We start from the raw sequence: 23,183 nt of genomic DNA, 5'->3' as shown, positions 1-23,183 counted from the left end.
GACCATTTAGATCACTTGGTATTGAAAGTATGATACCCAATACTTTGCTGGGGTTGGCGTCAAGCCGGAGGATGGCCATTGCCAGGGGAATAGTGAGGCGGATGTAGTTCTTGGAGTCAAACAGGGCCGGGTACTCAGACAAGATGAGGTAGATCCTCATGGCCTCGACGTCAGGAGGGGAGCGCGGCAGCTGAGGGATCAACAGACTCTCAAAACTCTTGGTGGCCTAAACAGAGAGTCGGACACAGAACGAGGGAGGAAATGTTTAACAGATTGTGTATAAATCTACTTCTAATTACACAGATATAGGGAACAATATTTACTGTTATAGAGGGGAAAGTATTTGTAATGTACTATATAATGATGTGTTTGAAAGCTACAAATATCAATAAAGGGGAGATTTTTGAATTCCAAAACAGCTTGGATCAAAAATATCCATCACTAAATGTTAGGAGAGGCTTTTAGTGGTTGGATTGTGGCCTCGGTCTCATGTTGTGTTGAACAGCATCGTGAACCCCAAACCTATGATTACTGAGCTAATGTTAGAGGTTATGACTCAATCTTGCTGTTTGTGCAATGAGTCTGCAGCAGAACTTGATGTACTTTCAAAACGAGCTCAATATTCACATATGAATGTTTTGGTTACTGCGAGCTAGTAATCCAATACTGAGTAACAATCCCAGAGTTCCTCCTTTAACTGCTGCATTATGGTGACAGAAACCCAAATAAGAAGCTAGTTTGAGTATTTGCTCAATAACAAACTTATGTCGCGTTTTGGCTCAGAAGAGCAGAAGAGAGAAACGTGTTATTAGCTTTTGTACATATCTAATTCTTTAATACACTTTTATTTGATACCTGTTCCAGAAGTCCAGAGAAAGCAGGTTTGCTGAGCGTCTCAAAGAGCTTTCTGACAGAGTTGAGATCGATGCCGGGGATCTTTGGGTTGGTTTTGAAGTGGGTATCATCACTGAGAAAGCAAGCAAACATATGATTATGTCAGGGATGTCTCAGTGGTTACTAACGGGGAAAAATATGTCGGAGCTCTTTTTCAGGGACTTTGAGGCGAAGCATCGATGTTAAAGGCTCATGTTACTTTGGATTAAACGCCTACGGTGAGGTGAACACACAGCCTAAAAGATAGTTAAGTCAATCCCTCAGCAGATCTCCTCTTCGGCCTGGGAGAGCCGAGGACAGTGAGCACAGACTAATGCAGAAAGCCCCAAAAAAACCTTAGCATGAAGGACAGCGACTATTTACAGTGTAAGCCTTCACATTCTTATAGCTCAGGATTATAGCAAGTCATAACACCAATTCAGCCGATCTGATCTTGTGGAGACTGTTTGCCAAACAAAAAACACTGATGCAGATAGTACACTAAGTTTGAGCACTGACCCACTTTATTTTGAGAACTCCGTGAGCTTAAAGAACCAGAGGAGATATTCTGATACATAACACAAATATAAAGAAAATGACAACACTTTAAACAAGAAACACGTTTTCGTTCCCCACTACAGTTGAAGCAAACTTCTTTTTTTTTTCTTTTTTTGCTGACCATGTCTGAAGGCATGTTATAATGTTTTATTTATGGATTTATGATGCATCTTTATTCCTACAATTCCAGCCAACCATTGTTCCCTTAATTCCCATGTGGTACAACAATCTATTTACTTTAGGTAAAATAATTGCAGACTTGATATTATCTGGGATTAACACAAACAAATATAAACAAATGAATGCCAGGAGTAGTGCGGTTTGTTTAAGTGTTAGCTGTAAAGTTTATCTGCTTTGTAGTAAAATGTGCATAAGCAACTTGTTACTAAAGCTTTTAAATAAATCTAGTGGAGTAAAATATAATGTTTTGCCTCTGAAATGTAGTTGAGAAGAAGTATAAAGTAGCAGGAAATAGAAAAACTCCAGTGTAAGTACCTCAAAATTGTACTTAAGTACAGCATTTGAGTAAATGTACTTGGTTACACCGACCACAGCATGTCCCACTGGTTTAATGTGAAAACTGGCTGATGGTTTCAGTGACTACAAATCTCTGAGGGGTTTCAGCAGACCGTACGGTCTTAAGTACTTTAGGTTTTCTGTTTTCCACCCTGATGGCCTCAACTGTTCGTTCCCTGGACACGATAAATATCTGCTGATGAGTCTGTACTTAAAAGCCAACACACCTTAAAACACACAGTGATGGTGAGAGAAATCAGTCAGCGACCAAACAGATAGCATCTTTCCCAGCTCTGACAATCAGCATGTTTTGGTGGATAAGACAGCCTGCTGTGATGGGGACCCTGTGAGGTCCCTGCTGATTCACTTCCCAGGAGTCTAGATTTTATATGAGTCTGACCAAGTCCAAAGATCCTCTGTTATTTTTGCCAAAACAAACGTTGGAGGTACAGTCCAGCTAAAGGTAGACCTCTCAGAAAACCAGTTTGATGATAGATTCTCAACCAGTAAACACAGCAAAACAGATATTCTGAAGACCATTTTGCTGTGAGAAAATAAAAATGTCTGTCTGTAGCCTTTGCTTTCCCTTCAAGACAGCAGATGTTTAATCTACAGTCCTGAAGTTAGGTGCACCAGCATGAGGCTGTCAAGCATGATATCACCTCTTTATTTGTTCAATTTGACCTTACAGTCTATCTTTCATGCTTTATATTTTTACCAAGATTATCGTGTGTTTATTGTCAAATCTGAACCTGAAGTGTTATTAATAACTGCAGCAGTCAAAGTGGAGGTAAAAAAAAAAAAACGTAGAGTAGAGAAAATTGATACATCTTAATCTGAAATAAAAAAAAATACAAGTACCACTACATTTTATTAAAGTACAGCACTTGATTTGAGTACTTAGTTACTTTAGTAAACAAAGCATTTACGTACCTTTGGTCCAAAAAGCTGGCGTTCCAACAAGCCGTAGAAGAGAGCTGAATTATAATGTCGCTGAGCACAAAAACATAAAATAGAGCCTCACTTTGAGAAATGTTTGACCAACGAGAACAGAGACCAAATATAATTGATTTAACTAGTCAAGTCTTGAGTGTGAAAATCTAAGTAAAACCACTCCTAATACTAAACATATAAAAGAGAATCTACAATTGTTATATGTATTATATATGTTTATATACAGTTCAATCTCATACATTTAAAATAATCACTTTCATTATTTGACTTACTTTGTGACACTGGAATCTGTGCTGTACATCAGCTTTAACCTCCATGAATTTAACCTTTCATAATTGAATGGGGAGATTGATTTGCTGACATTGATCACTCTGAAGTCTTCTGAGGGGACAGAACTCTGCAGAGAGGAAGATAAACAGAGACAAGATAACAGTACAAACATTTGGCAGATTGTTTGCATTTGTTCTTCAGTCGGTTGTGTCTCTTTCCTGCATGGAGATAAAACAAATAGTCCACACCTTTAGTCTAAATATTCTGCAGTAGAGGCTGAGTGTGTGTTATGTCTTTATCAGAGCACAGCTATTTGCGGCAGACAAATACAGTAAGGCTTATTTATGAGGAACTAGTAAAAGAGTACACACTCATGCCACCCTGTGGTGAAACACTGAAACTGATTATATCTTAAAATGTTAACATCAGAGGTTATTTGGGGGTATTTTTTTAAATATTAAGATGCGTATTTTGAAATTGTTTGTTTTATAATTGTGATTAGATTAAGGTTTATGTTGAGGGTTTAGTGCTGATGGTTAGAGGAAATATATTGAGTGGACTGGAGATTTCTCTTATCCTCATGAGACTTGACACTTGATTTTCCCCTTTGCATTAAACATTTCTTAATGTTTTCTAACTTTAGTTGATACAGCATGTATGCATTAAAATGCAAAATAAGATGTTGAATTGCAATGCTGCAAAACATTCTGATATTTTCATAATAAGGCTTTCAATTCTGTCACCAAATAACCGTGACAGCAATCAACAGGACTAAAGGTCTAACGTTTGTTTTGATAGATTTGAAGTCAAACAATGCAAATACAACAATAATTATTATTCAGGTAACCAACTTGAGAGTGAGAGAAGGTTACTAAAACCTTAATAAAATCACATACCTGGTCATCAGAGTACAATAAGAAGCTATGGTCTCCTCCACAGATGATTTTTGTCACTGTATATTTTGATTCTAAAAAATAAAGTAAAGATAAACAGAGAAACAGTTAACTTTCCAACATTTTATAACAGTTAATCAAATAGTTACAGAGAGTAGTTGCATTTCTTGCTTTTTTATTATAGAGAAGAGCATTTTCAACTGCATTTGTATGAAATTATGCTTTAAAAATGAACATGACCTTTAGTTTACTGCTGGCACATAGTTATGAAGGATAAAAGATAATATCCCGTGAATGCATCAAGCAATGATCAACATTGTATCTTTGTAAAATAGTTTTCACTGTCATATTTCAGCCTAAAAAACATTCTCCTTTGACAGACGTCCACTAGATTAGATTATAAACAAACACATTAACATTACAAGCTGAACTCTGATAATTCAAACACCACAAACTACGGTGTATTTTATTAGTATAAGTACTGTTTCATTATTTGTTATAGTTGACTTTTATTGAAGTTTATAACTGTACATCAGCATTGTGATTTTAAAAAAGCAATTTCAGCCACACTACTGTATCCTGTAAAGTGAGCACAGACTCTTCTGCTCACCTGTTCTGTGTGAACCTCCAGTCAGGAAACTGGCCTTCACAGGAAACGGGCTCCTGGCGTCCCCCAGTACTCCGGTGCCCAGCTGGCCATGGCTGTTACAACCGAACGTGTACACCACATCAGAGGAAGGCACGAATGCCAACGTGTGGTGCCTGACAAAAGTGGGAAAAAAGAAAATTTTAGGATGCAGAAGGACAGAACAAGCCTCTAATACACTGAGTTTATTAGATGCACTGTAATTCAAGACAATCCTATCCCCCTGCAGTTCATTTGTGATCTTCTGATCTTTAGTTTTTGTTCATACTGTTTCACAAACGTGTTTAACTTTGAAATGCTTTTAAATGTAAAGCAGAACAACAAAACATCACCAGTAGCTACAGCCTAAAAAGTGACTATATAGCTTAATCAACACCTTTCTGTCACAGTTTAAGCTTCACCAAAGATTTCTAATTGTATCGAGATGGATCAGATTGTAACAGTGTACCGAGTAAACCAGTGAGCAGGTTTTAAAAGAGTCAGTACCTGCCACAGGTGATCTGGGACACCTCAGTGCCCATGAGCTCCAGCACTCGTCTGGGTAAAAGTTCATTATTGGTGGAGCCATGACCCAGCTGACCCCACGAGCCTTCACCAAACGTAAACAAGCCGCCGTCCTTACAGAAACACAATACAGAATGAATGTTGTTGTTGTTGGAGACAGAGATTCTTGGCATAGTATTGTAGTTATTCAAAGTAAAATATTGTTTTTCTCCAGGACCGTGTGTGGAGGTGCTGGATTAAGATCAGTTAGTTAGGCTGTCCGGCTGGAATAAGATTTAGATGTTGTCTGTGCAATAAAGGTCACATGCAGCAAGTCATGGGTTACTATTATAAGACAGCTGACCAAACAGCAACTTACAAAACTGTCCTATGTAACGTTTGGTGGCTAAATACTCTCATATTATGTGGATTGTTTAACTGAGAAGCGATGGTGGGGGTTAATCCGTATTCTTACCTTTGTGAGGGCTGCTGTATGTTCATTTCCACAGCTGATATAACAAACTTTTTGAGATCTCAGGAATTTGATGTGGCACGGGACAGCTCGATCTGATAAGGGGAACATAAACAAGCAAAGGTCACACTGTTCTACACTGGTGGATGTATTTACAAATGAGTGTCACGACTTAGAGGAACATGGCAACTTCTCCATTTGACTCTAGTAATGTAAACTGGGACTTCACTGTCCTTTTGACTTCTTTCTCTCCAGCTCATTATCACCTTGTTTATCATTGAGACCAAGTTGTCCAGCTCGGTTCTTGCCCCAACCAAATACAGCTCCGGACAAAGAGAGAGCAAAGCTGTGGTCTCCCCCGGCGGTTATCTGTGCCAAAGGAATACCGGACAGAGACTTCAGGGGTTGAGGGAACAGCTTGCTGGGCTCCCCTTTACCGAGACCGAGCTGTCCGCTGGTGTTCTGGCCCCACGTGAACAGCTGGCCATCTGAGAGGGGAAAGGACAGAGAAGTAAAAACTAGGTTAACGTTCATCTACACCAGTTACTGCCAGTACAGGCAAATATACATTTGTTTGGTAATGTGGAACTATCTGGTTGCTAAAATGTACAACATGAATCTGCAACATCTCCCAACATCCCTTCTCTTTCTCTCCAATCTGCTTCTGTGTCACTGCCAAATAAAGGCAAGATGCCAAACAATGGCCTTAAGAAAATTATAAATGGGGAAAAAAGGTTGTAAAGCCCTTAACTTCTTTCTGAAAAAAAGTCAATGGCTGTGTCCCAGTTTAAATGTACTATGTAGTGCCCTACATTTTATTTCTGCCATTTTAATTTTAGAGTCGGTATTCTGTGATAAATAAAATATTAAAAGGAAAAAAAAAATCCAAACAGTAGGTGGATACAAGAGTACGGACATAAACAGGGCTGGTGTGCTATAAAGAGATTGTCTTTCATACCTCTAGAAAGTGCAATGCAGTGCTGATTCCCACACATTACTTGAGAGATCCGCTGTTCACACAGTCTTTTGACCAACCTAAGGGGGAAAAACATTTGTTAATCATTAAATATAAAACACGTCTACAAAGAAAACAGTTAAACTCATGTTCTCTCTTTGTCAGTTGTCAGGAGATATCATGAAATGCTTCCATAGTAACATATCCAGGAGTAAGGGACCTAACTTGTAAATCAGTTTTAATTTTCAGGAAAATGTATTTTTCAAAATAGACGAGTCCCTGAGCTAAACTGTCAGACCAACAATAAGAAACTACTTCACAGTCTGAATGTTTCATACTAAATACTATATAATAGTAAAGCCGGCAATTCAATGCATCCGAATAGTTCTTATTTCATGGGAACAGAATAAAACATATCATTGCTATTTTGGTTTTATGGTACGATACAAATTGAACCCAGAGGTAATCCTTATATTCAAACCTCCAGTCAGGCTAAAAGCTTGAATTCCTCGGTGATGGTCCACTCACTCACCTTGGGATTCGAACGGCCGCCTCTGCAGTCCCCAGACCGAGCTGGCCCCCTTCACCAGCTCCCCACGCAAACACTTGACCCTGCTCATTCACCGCCATTGAATGGGACCGACCACTCGACACCATTGTTATCGTCTGAGTGTCCAGAGCTCCTACAAGCTCTGAGGAGAGGAGGAGGAAGAGCGTCAGACGTTGGCAGTTTCATGACAAAAAATAAAATAGATCTTAGTATGTAGGGAGAGGATATAAATGTATTGACTTTTAAATTAAATCAAGATACAATCTCATTTGGTATGCACTAACCTGGTCCAAGATTGTCATAGTAAGTAAAACTTTGCTAATTAAAGCTAAACCACCTTTCCTTTCACTTAGCAAGCTACAGATTCAAATGGTATTTAATTTTAATTTAAGTCAGTGGACTTGTCTCCATCAGATTCGTTTTCTGTGTGGTTTCCTGCTATAGAACTGTTTTATCATAGAAGATTAACTGGGTTGGAAGCTACAATTGCAGAAGAACTACAAATACATAACAACTCTGGCACTGGGGTTTCAATTGAGCGTATAATACAATATGATTTGGAAACATTTAATCAGTAATTTACATGTTGTAGGCTTTATTAAAAATATATTCAAGTAAATAAACTGTTAATATGATCAAGTATAAAGTGAGTAAAAGTGCTGATACAATGTGTCAATATGTAGGATATCATGTATGCAAAAATCTTTTATTGAATAGGTCTATATACTTGCTCAAGTTCCAACGATTCCTGCATATATTCATTGTTGCTAAAGCTTCACCCACATGCCGAGACAAAGTATAACAAATTCCTCCCACATCACCAACACACACCCACCACTGTCTGCAATCACTTTACAAGCCATGAGAGTTTTTCACATCTCCTAGAAATGATAATGAACCCTCTCAGAAATGGAGACACTTCGTAACTGTGTAAACTGCGTAAACATTGATCTTTAGCACAGTTTGCTTTGCAGTTAACTTCAATATATAATACAACTACATAAAGTCCATTAGTTGAGAAATAAAGCTTATGACATTGCAACATTTTTGCTCATACTTTGTAAGAGTCATCTAGATCTTGTGATGTCTAGCAGCTTTAAAACAAGAAAAACTTGCTTTGACCAGCAAGAGATTTCACTGCATTTTTGGAAACCTTCATCAGTTTTACACAAAGATGGGGTGATCTGGAAAACATTATATATATATCCTCACACAAGAGTGTAACTTCCACAGAAAGTCCAGTTGCCCCTGTAATGTTGTCTTTTGGTTGAATACGTTTTTTAAAGTAATTTCTTCAAGTCACTTATGTATTTAAATAGAAAAGGTTTAGAAATTAAGACCATATCTGTCATTTCAAACTTTAATGTTTGCGGTGCAGAAACAATACTAGGAGTCTACAGTCATGCTAGCAGCTCTATGAGGCTAAACCTTAGAAAAGTGTTGACATTGCTACCATGCTAGTTGTTGAGCAGGTATACTGTTTACCATTTCACTATCTTAGATTGGCGTGTCACTATGCTAATATTAGCATGCTCTGTTTATAGTGCTTTTGTAAACACACCTTGTCATGCTAATCCTGGGTAACTTTCCACTCACACCTACTGAAAGCAGTGCAGCAGGGTGGTGCAACAGCACACAGTTTGTAATGATTCAATTAATCAAAGGTCCGGGAATATGCTGTTCACGACAAAGGCTTACCTGGGGAAGTCCCTGGTTTGCTGTGGCCCAGCTGTCCACAGCTGTTAGAACCACATGTATACACGCTGCCATCATGCAGCAGGAACATTGAGTGTTGCCCTCCACAAGCTACTTCTTTCAGTCCCCTGCCACTGAACACATGACAGTTCCTGGGCTCAAACATGGGGTTTCTCTCAATACCAATACCCAGCTGTCCGTCTTTTGAATTCCCCCAACAAAGCATGTCGGCGAGGGAAGAGAGGATGAGGACCAATCTGAAGAGGCGGAGAGAGTGATGGCCAGATGGAGGAAGTCAACAAAATGTTCAGACTTTAGAGCAGCCCCGCTTTCTCCTCTTCATGTAAAGTCCAACCCTGGAAGAAGCAAAAAAATGGCATTTATGTAATCTTTCTTCATTAGGAAGTACATGCTTATCACTGTGCTCCATGTGTGAAACCCAAATGTTTTCTTTTAAGATAAACAATGGATTGAGAGGTGTGGCTGTGTTTGAGAATGATGTAAACTGTATGACAGAAGAACAGGGCTGTGTGTTTAAATAAACTCTCAGTGTAATCCCGGCTTAAGCAGCTCCATGCAGCCTTACTGTCGATCCACATGCGATGCAATACATGGATGTTACTGACTTGAGTTGGCCATGGGTAATAAACAAATGGGAATGGAACACAGTAAGAAACAACTTACATGTCATGAATTAGGAGACAGAAAGACAATAACAAAAGCAGCATGAAAATGAACTCAAGGATCTGTCACCTCATCAAATTCATTAGAAGCTATGAAACCAGGATAACCAAATAAATTCATACAAAGGACAACCACAGCAACACTGCAGACATCTGACCTGAATTTTTAACGTGAATATTTTGCTGGATTTCCTCATCCTTCTAAGTGAGTTGAATATCTTTAAGTTTTAGACTGTTGGTCAGACCAAACAATCAGTTTGAAGATGTCAACTTGAGCTCTAAGAAGTTATCGGCCTTTTTGACCATGTTCTTACATTTTATAGACATAAAGATACATCAGAAAATAACTGTCAGATAACAACAACAATCAGAATAAATGTTTATTGTTAGCCCTAGTTGTGATGTATAGTTTTTGATAAAACTAAATATTTGAAACCCTGCTCTGTATTTGTCATTTTCTTGCTATATTATTAGAATGTTTACTTGATTCGTCTTACTTTTTTATGTTTGTAAAGCATATAGCAACTAAACGTAACCATTAGTAGTAGTAGCAGTTTTATTACCTTATGCAATACAACTCAACCGCACAGCAATCTGCAGCCTCTAAAATGACAATGAAGTTGAATCAACCATCAAAGCTTCTCTACAGTTTCAATGAGAAACCTTCATGAGGGAGGGGGGGCTGTTGTATTATTGGACTGCATATTTAGCAGAGGGTACGCACTAACCTCCAGTCAATTCTGTGTATATACTGAGAAGAGTGCCAGACAATAAAATGAACAATAACACCACATTAGTAAACACAAGGAGCCTGTTTGAATACATGTCTATTACATGTGGGTTATTATTATTATTAATATTACTATTATCATAACCCATTGCAATCAAAATTTTCTCAATGTGAATGTCGTTAACTAGCTGTGTTTAAGTGTCCCTTAGATGGTCCACAGGATCATCATCCTCTGCAGTGACGTGTATGTGAGGTTACGTTAGCTCTCTGTTGTGGAGAAGGGAAGTGAAGAGGAGTGGCCTGCGTTGTGTAGACATTATAATCACAGTATGCAGGCGTAGCCAAGACATCTCCACATATCTAACTGGCATTAGCTGATTCAACAATAATGAACGGAACCACACCAGACGTCTTGCTGACCCACAAGAGCCCTTATAGTTCATAGTTAGCTGTTTAACCTTAGCAAGCTACTGACACGCTGACTGTCAGTGTGACGGCCGAACACACACACATCCGCTGCTTAACCGACGTCTCAACTGTGAGCGAAACAGCGTTGTAACGCAGCAGATTGATCCCAAATCAAAAAGGGAGGTGTCTACCTGGATTGATGCATTCTGAATCTTTGGCGTCCAGTTTCGGTTCAGCTCAGAAAACAAACGCGGAAGTAGCAAGTACCACATCTGCCTACGTCACTGAACGCTGACGTTAGGAGAGCAGCCATTGGTCGAGAGCCGTTTAACGACTGTCACGTTGACTCCGCCCCCTCCACGACCGACGTGGTATATTTTAAATAGGCCGAATCTACTACACTGAATGGAGAATAAAACTAAATATGAATCATAGCAGACGACTGTGTTATATCAATATTGATATTTAACGTGCTCTCTGTGCGTCACCACGCAGGCTGTGGGCGTGGCAGAGGGAGTCGACGGTTCTCGGCTGCTGATTGGCGGTCACATCACAGGCTGTGTTTGATAACATTGAGGCTCCGAAACAGGACGAGACGAGGACTGCGGCGTTAAGTAGGTTATTAATAACACCATCAATAACACCAGCAGGGGAGTAAAGCGTGCAGAGGATACTTACATATCAAAGGTACGGTTTTTAGTCAACGCACCAGTGAAAGGTCGAGGGGATTGTCCCGGTGGTGTCAACTTCTAGCTAATGCTAACCAGCTAGCTAGCTATGGTAGCATGCTAGCATGTTAGCAAACGTCAGTCAAAACAAAAAGCTCCTAACATAAACATTTGTCTGGTCGCTTTTTACAAACATGCAATAACTGTATATTATTTATGATGATTGAAGTGTTCTTACAGAAACACGAGCACACCACATTTAAGACTTTTGTCTGCAGTATCAGGATATATATATATATATATATATATATATATATATATATATATATATATATATATATGTTGTGTTGAGTGAAGAGTTGCATCATTCAACATTCATCTAAACGTTACTTTACATGGATCTTGATTAGAAACGATACTGCTACATTGTGAGTCTTGTAGTATATACATGTGGTGCACTGCCTGTTTATGTTATTACATTCATTATTATTTTTAGATTGTATTCAAATCCATATGTTGTATACTTCAGCAATGTTTGCAAAATAGTTTATTTCATTGCACGTATAGTAACAAGTTGATAAGTGACTATTTCCCATCGTTAAGACAAACACTTGCAAATAAAAATCTGGTCAGATTTGAAAGCTGTGAACTCACTTATTTTTTTTAGCACCTTTACAAGTTAAGGGTTTGTATCTTATTAATTTGTTCCTACCTTTTTAGAGATAACCGCAATTAAATCATTTGCATAATGATGTCTAGGTTGAAGAGACCTTTAACACAAATAACACAGGCCTGGTGTAAACAGCTGACACATTCTGGTCCTGTGTGGCGCTCCAAAACAAACAAAGTGTTATGTAATGTTCATTAGAATTCTGCATCTTTTCTGACTAACCGTGTTTTTCCCCCTCATTGTCTTCGGACAGAAAATCTCTCTACCTCTGCATCCAGTGCTTTTCCAGTGTTTGTGCTATCAGGGTGATGTCAGCTGCATGCCTCGGGCGCCTGGCAAGGTGCAGTGGTCCTCATGTGGGACTTAGTGGTCTTTTACAGACGGCCCTAGTCCCATTCCAGCAGGTCAGACACCCCCAGTTCACAATCTTCCAGAGACAACTTTACAGCCCTTCAGGAAAACTGCACAGCAACACACGCTTTGATGCAGACAGCAGTGGCCAACCCACTACTTGGGATTCATTTGGCATCTGGGACAATCGTATTGATGAGCCCATCCTGCTGCCTTCCAGTATTCGCTACGGCAAGCCCATTCCCAAAGTCAGCTTGTCGAGGGTAGGCTGTTCCTCCCTCATCGGTCAACGTAAGGAGAATGAAGACCGCTTCCAGGTCTCCCAAATGACTGACAGCATCCTTTACTTTGCTGTGTTTGATGGGCACGGTGGGCCAGAAGCATCTGACTTTTGTGAAAAATACATGGAGAAATTCATCAAGTAAGGGGTTCATTAAATTTGCTGTTATCAGATATCAAACCCACAGGAAACATATTTACTTATTAACAACTTGAATGTGTGAAATTTTATGATAGCAAAACATAACCTCACTCCTTTTCATAGCTGATATTTGGATGAACTAACAGGTAGTCTTTTGGTTGTCGTTTCAGGGACCTTGTGGCGGAGGAGTCCAATCTGGAAGTAGTTTTAACGAAGGCCTTCCTTGAAATAGACAAAGCTTTTGCAAGGCACTTGCACTTCTGTCCAAAGGGTAGGTTGATGGGCTTTCATGTTACATGCACATAGATATACTGTGTATATAAACACACGCATGTATTTACGTAATGACATTTTTTTCTTCTCTCCTCAAAACCTAACTTACTTATCCTACTTAGGCTTTGAAGCCTTGGATATTTCAACTGTCACGGTCCAAGAACTTTGGTTCGAGGTCTGTCATTTAAACGAAAGTTACTCAATAACTGATGGAACAATAACCCAGCTACAAGTAGAGCAAACACCAGTTCTTCACTGCTTCACTACACATTTACTGAAACAGAAAGGCAACAAATTAAAGGAAAAACCTGAGAACATGTGTGGACCATAGACTGTATATATCGATGGACGATGTGTCTCACCTTCCTCCCACTGTACTAAAGTAAAGCCAACATACCGGGACTCGGGAGCAGCCATCTCGCACTTTTGATGTAATTTGGAGCCAGAGTCGCGTGGAAATGATATGGAGGTCTCGCTTGTTAGTTAGCGCCTCCTAGCTTATTTGTTAGCACATTGAACCTCTATGAACAATTCCTGAGACTTTAGCTTTTTTTAATCAAATAACGGAAACCAAACTTTTCAGAAAAAATTAATACTAGAACATAAATCGGTGTGATAAGAACTACTTCACAGCTGTCATGTCGTCAGTCAATGGTGTGGATAAACATAACGAATGGGGATCTTTCCACGAGAGGGCATGAGGTGTTAATGATATATACATTTTTTTTTTACTATAAAAATGATCTGAATCATATTCTATGGTCTTCATAGTCCCCAGATCTCAACCCAGTTTAACACCAGTGGGAGGTTGTGGATTGGCGTGCTAGACAGTGAACTTCACCACCATGAGAAACACCACATGAGAGAATATCAAAAAGAAAAAAAAGAATGGCATATACATCTTTCAGTAGAGGTCCTGGGACTTGTATATTTCAAACAAACAAACACCGGAACTGTTCTAAAGTCCTGTTGTGGTCCAACACTTCAAGAAGTCACTTATTGTTGTTTTTTCCTTTATTTTGTCACCCTTCTGTTGATATTTTTTCAATCTGCAAAGTATTTGTTTAGGACAGGCATTGTATGTGATATACGGGTTAATTTGAGCACCAGTTAAAGAAATTAAAGCAACACATTTCTCTCACAAGGTCTACATGTTTGCCCTTTCATATAGAGACTTTTCAAATTAGGTTGACATTTCGTAAACAGAATCATGTCTGATTAAGGTTATCTGTTAATATATAAGCTAGTATACCTTTAATGTGGCCATTCATCGGCCACGCTGTGTGAAATGTCCCAATATGCCTGTGTGTGTGTGTGTGCATGTTATCTACGGCAGCTGCTGACCCAGCTAAGAGCTGGAGGCCCTTGGCACCAATGTGGATGACGAGAGGCTAGATATTGAAGGAGAGTCCAGCGGGTCCTAAATCCTGGACTACTGGAAGGTTCCCTATCTTTCTCTCACTCCAATTTCTTTCTCTCTCTCTCTCTCTTCCCTTTCTTCTCTCACCAAGTGTATGCAAAGCTTCTTGTGAGACAGTGCTTCAGTTTGACAAGTTGTGTGAGTTGTATGTTGTCAATGACAGATCTAGTCCATGAGATGCAGCATGTTTAAAATGCAGATTAGGCTCAAAATAATTTCTTTCTCTGAAGAAGAAAAAAGGTCTAATGCAGACTTGTGTCTAAAAATGCCAGCGGATAATTCCACGTAATGACATTTGATGCTGTTTTATCCAATTTGTCCAACTTGACTGGAACCATGTTGCTTAGTTTAATGTTAAAGTGACATTTTACTGTTGGCCTGCATTAATAAGAATTGTTAGAAAGTACTAAGTACAAAGTCATTATATTTAATATCACTTTCCTTATGACAGATTATTGAATTTTCACATTTGTAACTCTAGATGAATGCATGCAAAAAACATTCATTTTTAGATGTGTGTTTTTGAATATTAAGATCAGTTCTGGACACTTATGAGTGTTTTACACACTGATTATTTTTATTTTTAGTCTTAAACCTAACTGCTGTAAAATTCGCTCTGGACCTCAACTCTATGCTGAAACAGTTCAACCTGCATGTTTGACTTCTTCCTCTATTGTTTACTGCTGTAATCTTTAGTCTTCTATAAATCCACTATATGACTCCCCCCCTTGTGTTAATGTTTTAACGTTTGAATGCAAGAGTGTGAGATACACTGTGGATGTTGTGAACTGTGACTTTTTGTGTGAACGTTTCATGGCACGTTCCAGCTCTGATGCTTCCTTTTATGTCTCTGTAGTACCCGGGATGAATGCAGGAACCACCGCCACTGTGGCGCTGCTGAGGGACGGCATCGAGCTGGTGGTGGGCAGTGTGGGTGATAGCCGCGCCATGCTGTGCCGCAAGGGCAAGGCCCTTAAACTCACTGTGGACCACACTCCTGATAGGAAGGACGAGAAAGAGAGGTACAAAGAAGTTGTCTGTAATGCCATGTTTGTCAGTTTAGTCAAAGAACATCAGCGAGCTTCAAAATACTTTCTTTCTTTTGTGTAATCAGTGCTGATGGAGTTGCATCTGCAGAATTGAGGATATGGTTACTTTTATGTAAAAAGCACTCTTTCTCTGTCAACTAACGCAATTCTCTATCTACCTTTCTCCCTCTGCACCTGCCTCAAGGGTAAAGAAAAGTGGGGGTTTTATCACCTGGAACAGTCTGGGACAGCCAAACGTCAATGGCAGGTTGGCAATGACGCGCAGCATCGGAGACTTTGACCTGAAGAGCACAGGGGTCATTGCTGAGCCTGAAACCAAGAGAGTATCGGTAGGTTTATTAAAGTGGAGTTCGTCGCAATTTTGGGTATTTTTGTTATTTGTCCACTCGTTTTCTTAAGGTAATTTATACAAAAGCATTTAAGAAGTGGTACAGTGTAAAATTCAATGCACTGTGAATTTAATCTTTTTCTTGTTAATAATGAAGGTACAATAACATAATGACAACACATACTTGTAGTACCAATATTTACAGTGTAATTATTTCAGTCTGCATGTCCTCACATTTATATGCACGTTTTACCTCCATCTTAAATGTGATTATGTAAATATTACAAAAATATTGCACATTATTGCTGCCTTCCTATCTGCCAACCTGAATTACCACCAATTTACATTTTTGCATCTGTCTCATCATGTTAATATCTCTGTAAAGACGTAGCATAATTAGGTATTGTAAATTCGGTATTTTTTTAGGATTCTATTATCGTTCCATGCTTTTACATCAAGGTTCACTCCTGAGGTTTTGTTTTATTTAATTTCCTTTACAAATGCCAGCAATAATTCAGCAGCACTTGAGAAGACAATGGTTTCAAAAAGGTAAAAACATTTTTTTAAATATTGCCTGGTCTTTCCTCAGTTGCACCACGCACACGACTCGTTCCTGGCGCTGACCACAGACGGCGTTAACTTCATCATGAATAGTCAGGAGATCTGCAATGTCATCAACCAGTGCCACGACCCCAAGGAGGCGGCTCAGAGAATTTCTGACCAGGTAAGACGTTCATACTTAGCTTTTAATGTGCCCATGGTGAAACCACACAATGCTTTTAAAGTAGGAGAGCCTTGTGATTTAAATGGCCGTGGTTGTTTATTATTTACCACCAGGTGTCGCACTTTGGCTCCACAAACTGTCACTTAACTGAGAACAGCTGACCTACATTTAAGGTCGGCCCCTGTGCCTCGGCCAAAGTTGGTTGTATCCTCAAGGCCAACCCACCATCAAGTCAAATGTAAACATACTGCACTGCTACGTTCACAGCTGTAATGTTACTGCAGGAAACACATTTTAATGGGCTTAAATGGCTTTTTTATTGTTCTCTTCTCTTCTTCTGTTTGCTTCTCCATATCCCTGTGTAAAGCCCTGTTTACTGTCCACAGCTTGCCTGTCTTAGTTGCGAGACAGCTTAAGATAAAAGCATTAAAACAGTGCACATTAATGCTTATGTCCTACGCTGATTTTTCAAAGCAATCTTGGACCTGCTGAAATTTGATTTCCTTCATGTTGCTTTATTTTTCTCTTTTAGTCTCTTCAGTACGGCTCAGAGGACAACAGCACGATTATCGTGGTGCCCTTTGGTGCGTGGGGAAAGCACAAGAGCTCGGACGCAACTTTCTCCTTCAGCAGAAGTGTTGTGTCGAGCGGTCGCTGGGCGTAGTCATCAGGACGTCGGACGGAAAGGTTGTGGTGTGTGACCTAATTCATTTGTGCAATACAATCGAAAAAAACAGTGCCCTTGTGAAAACATTATAAAGAGTGTGGTTTGCCCGAACAATAATACCTAAGGATTACAATATATATATGATATATGATATATATTAGCCTCGTTGTAGTAACAGGCAGTGGATTCATGATGTGCACTCAATCAAAAATATGCTCTTTTATAAATTATTTTACCTACTAGCAAGCCAATGACCTTATGGTTGCTAAAAGCAGGTGCTTGAATGGAAGACATGTAGGGCTGTACCGAATAGTTTGCAGCTTAACAACTTTGATGAGTTGCAATTTCAAAAATAGTGCATCTAGATCGTTTGAAGCCTGCAGTCTTTCAATTTCTCAGTCTCAAGGGTGGGACTACATGCATAGACGAGAGTGGGGAAAATACAACAATTGAACTGCGTTCATTTGTCAATTGATTGGAATTAATTGAATTCTTGCATGAGAATGCAAAATCTACTTAAAGGTACAGTGTGGAGCATTTAAGGGGATCTATTGGCAGAAATGGATTGTGATATCAATAAGCATGTTTTCTTTATATAATGTGTAAAATCACCTGAAACTAAGCATTGTTGGGAAACCAAATCAAACACTGGCTCCAGATATCACCATTTGTGTTTCTGCATCGGTCACCGTAGTTCTCCTACACGCTTGGCAAACCGGAGAAGTTTCAGTTGACCGCTAGACGTCTCCAGATCCTACACACTGCACCTTTAAATGTAAATAGAAACGTCACCACTTCTGAAGCAAATTAGCATCACGACCAAAATAAGTCAGGTCAAGGTTTTAGTATCGGTACAGTTTCCTGATCGTCATCTGGGTCAAAGCTTCTAAGTATTCTCTTCTACATGTATCTCCTCTTCTAAAGGCTTCCACTTAAACAATGCACTTAATGTTTTTCGAGGTAATTATAATAATTACTGACGCACCAAAAGTAATGTCAATGTTCAATGGCACACTCTTGACGGTTCTGGCAAAATCAACCCTGAATGTTCTCTGATCTTGTGAAATAGTGTGAATGAAGCTGCTTAATGCTATTTAAATGAACAGCATTTGAGTGGCTGCTACAAGATATTCATGTTTTGTGCTGTATGAGTGTTAATATCTGTACTGATTTGAAACAGGTATTGTGGGTGCACTAAGAAGTGTTCAGAGTAAAGAAATGTACAGTGTATGTTTTGTAAATAATTATATTTATGTACATCTGGAAAACTGGTAGTTCTCATTACGTAACAACTCCTCCTAAAGAAAGTCTCCTATCAGAGCATTTCACCAACACAGGACTTTAGTTAGGTGCTTTCATTGTGTAAAGCTACGTCATTTATATTGTAACTTCTTTACAATCTAATTCCTCATTTACACCATTTATGTGTCACTCAGAAAGATCAAAGCACACTTAATGCAACGCTAAAGAATTGTTCAGCCAAGAGCCATGTTTGACAATGTGAATGTTTGCTTGAATGCCCTCCATGACTAAGAAATATCAATCAAACCACGCAGGGTATAGAAGTTATTGAGATGTATGAGTTGTCTTTGCTGACCTCGTGTGAGTGGATACATACACCGACTTAAACCATCAGATCGACTCTCCTGTTTTTGTTCACTGTTGAGCTTTTGTTTTGTGGTTGTTAAAGCTAGAGAAATGCAACACTTCCTATTTATCCTCATTGTTCTATTTGCAAATGTTGTGTAGCTATCAGTTTTTTCCCTCAAACACCATTTGTAGATGTTTTGTAAATACTGTTTTGCTCATTCGCATATTGAATGAAAACCTTGAAATATCATATGGACTTATAATTAACACGTCCTCCTTACAAACCTCCTTATCGTTAAAGTTATCTATCACAGCGTGCTCAGTTTTAATTTACTGTATTTTGTTTCACTGCCTTTTAAATACAACTATTGTAACTGTGGACCTGTATCTGGGACCTAAATGTGACTGTTTCAACAACACTATGTTAGTAATGTATTCCTGGTCTGAATGGATTGTCCCTTCAATTAAAAACCTAACATCAAAGATGATCAACACATTTCATTTCTTGTCCATTTCATCCAGAAACGTTTCAATATCGTCAATTTTATAGCCATAAATGTCATTACTGTTAAAAGAGCCTGAATGATGGTGGATTTTTGCAGAAGACCTCAATATCAAGTGGTGGAAGAACTTTTCAAAACCTGTATTTGAGTAGAAAAAGCAGTACAATGCTGTGAAAATACTCCTCTACAAGTGAATGTCCTGCATTCCAAACTGTATTTAACACATTTTATCCGAGTGGCAATCTGCTGGTTTAAAGAAATATGCCAATGCTGTTAAAAAATGCTTGATTTTTAGTCAGAGACTTCAGTTTTAAACAAACATACACTGGCTTCCAGTCACTCAGAACATTGCCTTCAAAATCTAGCAGATCCTCTTCAAATCTCTCTGAGGTTCTGGGCCCAATTACATCTCTGATATGATTGTGGACCTCTCCTAATTTGGCACAAACGTCCACCTCGATTCAAGGATGAACTTAGGTAGTCAAAGGTCACTGACCTCACAAAACTTACTTTTTTGCCACTCAGAAATTGATATGCTAATTCTGACAGTTTCACACAAATGTCAATAACAGGATACAATTATGAAGTGATACATTTTGTGCTGCTGGCTGAGGCATAAAACCGTGAGGTGGTAATTCTAGTTTTCAAAATTGTTTTATATTTAATTCAGTTGTGCATCTAATCTTGGAGTATTTTTCATATATATATATATATATATATATATATATATATATATATTACATTACATTACATTACAGTCATTTAGCAGACGCTTTTATCCAAAGCGACTTACAATAAGTGTATTCAACATAGATATTCAAGAGAACTACTAGTCACCAGAAGTCAATATAGTCATATATTACATTTTTCTTACTACTTTACTAGTTTCCTTAAATTCTTTATATCTCTTGTGTTACATGCCTGACTCCTGGACTTTAACTGCTGGTTCCACAGGATACGACCTTGATAGCTGAAGGCTATGGAACACGTTCTACTTCATGAAACAAGAGACTTGAAGAACCAGAAGTAACGCTGCATTCAGGGAGCACACTGCTCTCAAGATCATTTTGTTGCCTTAGTGTTCATGGCCAAGAGCAATAACTTCAGGTTTGTCTTCGAGATTAACATCAAGAAATTGCAGGTCATCCAGGTTTGTATGTCCTAAAGACATGTTTGGAGTTTAACTAACTTGATTGATAGATATATTTGGCTATCATCTGCATAACAATGATGCTTTATGGAGTGTTTTCTAATGGAATAACATAAATTAAGCAAATCTCTCTCCCTCCCTCCACATTATAGCCCCAACAGCAGTTGATTTCTGGTTTCATTTGTTAATTTCTTGTGTTTTCGTTGCTTTATTACTGTTTCGGTTTAGGTGAATATTGGTTTAGGATCGAGGGAAGAGCTCAGATCCTACGACCCTGTGTGGTTTGGTCTGGGTGTCTTCCCTTCTTTCTGTTAATTTTTGCAGGCCCGTCAGTGTTTTGTTAAAGTTGCATAATTTGGATACCATTTAATAAGCTGAATGGTTATTTTTGCAACTCTTAACATTTTGATAATTTGGTTCCTTTAATAACAATTATATTTTCCGGTCTCTGTAATAGGTTGTTATGGTCAATGGTGTTGAATGCAGCACTAACATCTAACAAATCTAAGTACAAGTCCTTTGATGCATTTGCAAAGTTTCAGTCCCCACTATCTCTGCCACAGGTTAACAAAGGGTTAAACTGCTGTGCAGCTCGGTGAGACCTCAGCAGAGTGTGTGTCTGGATGGTGAGGCACCTGTCCCTGCTGTAATTAGCTGATGTTAGTGAGCCTGCACAGTCTCTGTGCTCTGTCAGTCTGCAGCAGCACGATCTCCAAACCAGCAGACTTCTCAGAGTCTTACGGCCCGGTAAGTCTCTGCAACTAAACTTTACATTTCTTGATAACAACATCAGGATTTCGGATAATAAAAGTTATTGCTTTACATTTTGATTCTGTAAGAATTGGTTGCTTGGTCTAATTGAGGATGGAGAAAGAGGGAATAGTTCCTAAAAAATAATTAACTAAATTCATTATTTGATCGACACAAAAATATTATTTTGATAATCGATTGATCATTGATTTATGTCTTCATGCAAAAAGAGGAAAAAATTAATGTTTTCAGCCATTCATATATAGATTTCCTGCATTTATCTGTTTGATATTCTATTAAACTGACTATTTTGGGGGGTTTGGACAGAAAAAACAAGACATTCAACCTTTGGCTTGAGTAATTGGATTTTACATTTTTCACTATTTTTTGATATCATGGGCCAAACAATTAATTGGTTAATCTAAAAAAAGAATCTTTCATTATCAAGTAATGAATTAGTTGCTGCTCTAGTTTTAAAGCCCTTTTAGTGCTTAAAATCCACAACGACTTATATTAAAATCAAGAATTGTGAGAATCGGTGTCATAACAAGAATTTATGAATATAGAAATTGTGTCCTGTGGGTGTTTTTTTTTAATAGGATGTGGTTGTTTGTCTGGTTTGCCTAGCAAATAATGTACCAGGATGCTTACAGTTGCAGTACTACTTGCCTAAAGTATTAGTAGTACTAAAGCTCCTTTTCACTGTAAAAACAAAAAGCAGTCATGATTGGGTGCTTATGATATATTATATGTTCCCTATTTTGTTTTTTAATACAACATCATAGGCTATTTTCTTTCAACAACACAAAAAAAACGGTTATATTGTTTATATAAGTCCACATATGCCACAATGCTGCACATTTAAAATATACCACTATGCAACGTTCCCAAAATAATACGGTTAACAAAAACAAAAGGCCCCAGCATTACCCTGAGGAATTGGAGCCATGTCTTCTGAGTATTAAATATTCTACATGGTTGAATAACTCAATTCAATGATCACTTATGATACTTAAAACTAATAGGAAGAAGGAAAGGAAGGAGAACCAGTATGTTTTTATTTATTATAGTTTTTAATTTATACCTGTTTTTATTTTGAAGCTATATGAGATCTAGGAAGTCTGTTTGGAAGTCATGGACACAAGCTCACTGTATTTTATTATTTCTGTTTAAGATTGCTTCTTTTGACCACTTTCTTACTTGTTTTAAATTGCCGTGTTTGTTTGAAAAATCAGTATATCTCTTTGGTGCTGACTGGTTGTTTTACATTTTTTTTAATTTTTACTGATCAGTCCTTCTCCAAAGTCTTAAGTACATTAAATAAAAGGGAGCTGTTGAATACATTAATGACATCCTCTGAGAATATTACATTTAAAGATACTTGACTGATATTCATGATGGCGTTTTGATATGGTCATTAAATATTTAAGTTATAAGCTGTTCAATGTGGATGTCACTTCAGAGCATACTTAAAACAATTACATGAAAGGAAAATTTAACAGGCATACGTTTAAGTGGCTCAACGTCACTGATTTAATTTTTTGTTATTAGTTTTGAGATGCATTTGTTGAAACTGTTGATTCACCATAATGAACATTGATCTTTCGTAGCACACATTTCCTAGAAAAACTAGTTTGGTGCGGAAACATTGGTGGGGAGTGTTGTTGTTGTTGTTGCATTATTTTCCTATTGAAAATGTGCCATAACCAAAAGTGCGTGTGCATTACCTGGAATTCCCAAAATAATTTATTTTCGCTGTTGTGTTACTGTAAACCACACAGATCCTAACACATCACATATTTTGGTCAATTTAACAGCAGCCACATAAATGTGAGATTTGCTGTGTGAAACCCTGAGATGCATTCCTTACTCACACTTTGTCTATATTGTTCTGTATCACACCAGTAGGTGACACATTTGCCTGCACAGGACG

At 38.3% G+C, this 23,183-nt stretch overlaps 2 protein-coding genes across 3 annotated transcripts in view; one reads left to right on the top strand and one right to left on the bottom strand.

The window, feature by feature from the left end:
- herc3 (HECT and RLD domain containing E3 ubiquitin protein ligase 3) overlaps positions 1-10,976 on the bottom strand; it is a 24,139-nt gene extending 13,163 nt beyond the window's left edge. The window contains exons 1-13 of the mRNA XM_054605195.1: positions 10,878-10,976; positions 8,869-9,221; positions 7,153-7,312; positions 6,624-6,700; positions 5,932-6,153; positions 5,669-5,760; positions 5,197-5,327; positions 4,675-4,826; positions 4,068-4,138; positions 3,174-3,298; positions 2,881-2,940; positions 856-967; positions 37-226 (exon numbers count right to left, since the gene is read on the bottom strand). Of these exons, the coding sequence (XP_054461170.1) occupies positions 37-226; positions 856-967; positions 2,881-2,940; positions 3,174-3,298; positions 4,068-4,138; positions 4,675-4,826; positions 5,197-5,327; positions 5,669-5,760; positions 5,932-6,153; positions 6,624-6,700; positions 7,153-7,312; positions 8,869-9,091 (1,615 nt within the window). The 5' untranslated portion in view covers positions 9,092-9,221; positions 10,878-10,976. The remainder of the gene's footprint in view (positions 1-36; positions 227-855; positions 968-2,880; positions 2,941-3,173; positions 3,299-4,067; positions 4,139-4,674; positions 4,827-5,196; positions 5,328-5,668; positions 5,761-5,931; positions 6,154-6,623; positions 6,701-7,152; positions 7,313-8,868; positions 9,222-10,877) is intronic.
- Positions 10,977-11,081: 105 nt separating this feature from the next.
- ppm1kb (protein phosphatase, Mg2+/Mn2+ dependent 1Kb) lies at positions 11,082-19,374 on the top strand. Of its 2 annotated transcripts, none has more exons than XM_054605197.1 (7): positions 11,082-11,300; positions 12,278-12,796; positions 12,967-13,067; positions 15,346-15,511; positions 15,723-15,867; positions 16,456-16,590; positions 17,123-19,374. In XM_054605197.1, the coding sequence occupies exons 2-7, from the start codon at positions 12,333-12,335 to the stop codon at positions 17,252-17,254; spliced, it is 1,143 nt and encodes a 380-aa protein (XP_054461172.1). In that variant the 5' UTR covers positions 11,082-11,300; positions 12,278-12,332; the 3' UTR covers positions 17,255-19,374. The 2 variants fall into 2 exon arrangements, with proteins under 2 accessions (XP_054461172.1, XP_054461171.1); XM_054605196.1 differs by having other exon boundaries at positions 11,082-11,373.
- Positions 19,375-23,183: the final 3,809 nt, after the last annotated feature.

The sequence above is a fragment of the Anoplopoma fimbria genome, chromosome 9, assembly GCF_027596085.1.
Source record: "Anoplopoma fimbria isolate UVic2021 breed Golden Eagle Sablefish chromosome 9, Afim_UVic_2022, whole genome shotgun sequence".
NCBI classification, from domain to species: Eukaryota; Metazoa; Chordata; class Actinopteri; order Perciformes; family Anoplopomatidae; genus Anoplopoma; species Anoplopoma fimbria.
The sequence above is the reverse complement of the archived record's forward strand: the minus strand, read 5'-3'. Positions and strand labels throughout refer to the sequence as shown.